The sequence below is a fragment of the Aegilops tauschii genome, chromosome 7 (genome assembly GCF_002575655.3).
Source record: "Aegilops tauschii subsp. strangulata cultivar AL8/78 chromosome 7, Aet v6.0, whole genome shotgun sequence".
Lineage (NCBI taxonomy): Eukaryota > Viridiplantae > Streptophyta > Magnoliopsida > Poales > Poaceae > Aegilops > Aegilops tauschii.
The window spans coordinates 169,960,460-169,962,051 of NC_053041.3; the positions used below are offsets into that span (position 1 = coordinate 169,960,460).

The 1,592-nt window shown below is 50.3% G+C and overlaps 1 protein-coding gene across 1 annotated transcript; it reads left to right on the forward strand.

Annotated features, from left to right (window-relative positions):
- The first annotated feature begins 264 nt into the window (after positions 1–264).
- LOC109739177 (protein TIFY 11e-like) lies at positions 265–987 on the forward strand. The gene has a single exon (XM_020298263.3). It carries the CDS (start codon positions 394–396, stop codon positions 820–822), a length of 429 nt encoding a protein of 142 aa, XP_020153852.1. The 5' UTR covers positions 265–393; the 3' UTR covers positions 823–987.
- Positions 988–1,592: the final 605 nt, after the last annotated feature.

The following is a 1,592-nucleotide window of genomic DNA, read 5'->3' on the forward strand; positions in this document are numbered from 1 at the left end:
GTCAATCAAATGACATCTCGTTTTCTATTCCTTCTCATAGGATTTGAGATACATGTCATCTTATTTCCTGTAAAATTTCTATTCCTATGATAATCCTATCTTATGAACAAAAGAGGCCTGAAACTATCTTGCTGTCGACCAGCACGTGTTCTTCGTGCCAAGAAATTTCCTTCCTCCAAAGGCCAGAAAGAAACACCCCACGTCCCCACGTTTGACAGCAACACCCAAGAGGACACGCGCGATTCTTATAAATCAAACCCATCTAACCATCTCCAGTCCATCAATTTGCTTCCTCCAACCAACACAACACCCGATCAACTAGCAGAGGCAGAGCCGACAGGGTGTTCGAGTCTTCGAGAGCGTACAGAAGGGTCGATCGATCGAGCGCCAAGAATGGCGGCGTCAGGGAGCGCTCAGAGCCGACGGTTCACCACAGCGTGCGGCGTCCTCAGCCGCTGCATCAAGGCGGCGGAGGCGCGGCCGGTGGCCACGGTGGTCCTCCCCCTCATGCCCGGAGCCGAAGTGCCCGCGCAAGACGACCACGCGGCGGGTCCTGCGCCGGCGAGCGCGCAGATGACCATCTTCTACGGCGGGCAGGTGCTGGTGCTGGACGAGGTCCCGGACGATAGGGCGGCCGAGCTGCTCCGTGTCGCTGCCGCAGCAGGCGCCGCGCGAGGGGACGGCGACCTGCCCATGGCGAGGAAGGCGTCACTGCAGCGGTTCATGGAGAAGCGCAAGGGAAGGGTCGCCGCACGCGCCGTCCCCTACAGCCGGCCCGACGGCGACACGGCCTCCTGTGACCGTGTCACGCTTACGCTCTGATTCGTGTTCATGCGTAGTAGAGTAGCCTGAGTAAAGCAAATGTGTGGCTGCTGTTGGAGTCCAAATTGTTGATCTGAATTATTATGATCAGTAATTATTGCTGTTGTTGTACTGATGAACTGATCATGGCGAATTGGCGAGATGTCAAACTAAAATTATACATCATGCGCACGCTTGCCTTTGCTTCCCACTGCCCCGTTGGCGGTAGCTGGACACGCTTTGCTGGTAGACACCTGCAACTGCCAATTAGCAAGCGTGCGTTATTCATTTCTGCCGACCCCCCATCGAGCCCGTATGTTGGCAGCTGGACACGCTTTGCTGGTAGACACCGGCAATTGACAATTTACTCCCTAAACGAATATAAGACCTTTTAAAATATTAAAATAATACTTCCTTCGTCGTAAAATAAGTGTCTTTAATTTAGCGAAGACACTTATTTTGAGACGGAGAAAGTAATCTAACAGGTCTATATTTGTTTAGGGAATGGGTAGTAATTAGCAAGCATGCGTAATTCATTTGCTGGTAGACACCTGCAATTGGCAATTAACAAGCGTGTGTATTACACTGCCATCTTGGCATGCAAATACAAAACATTTTTATTTCAAATACAAAACATTTGGCTGAGTGATCCAGTTAGACTACATTGCGATATAAACTTTACTACAGGGTGATACACGCTTTGCCACGTTGTTTCTGGAAAAAAAATAGTTGTTACGGTTAGAGGTGAGCACTTCTACACCGAAAATCAAAGAACCAAACTGAATGCGCTA

What these genes read in the sequence shown, in the direction of transcription:
- LOC109739177 (XM_020298263.3), top strand. Translation starts at nt 394, where the DNA reads ATGGCGGCGTCAGGGAGCGCTCAGAGCCGACGGTTCACCACAGCGTGC.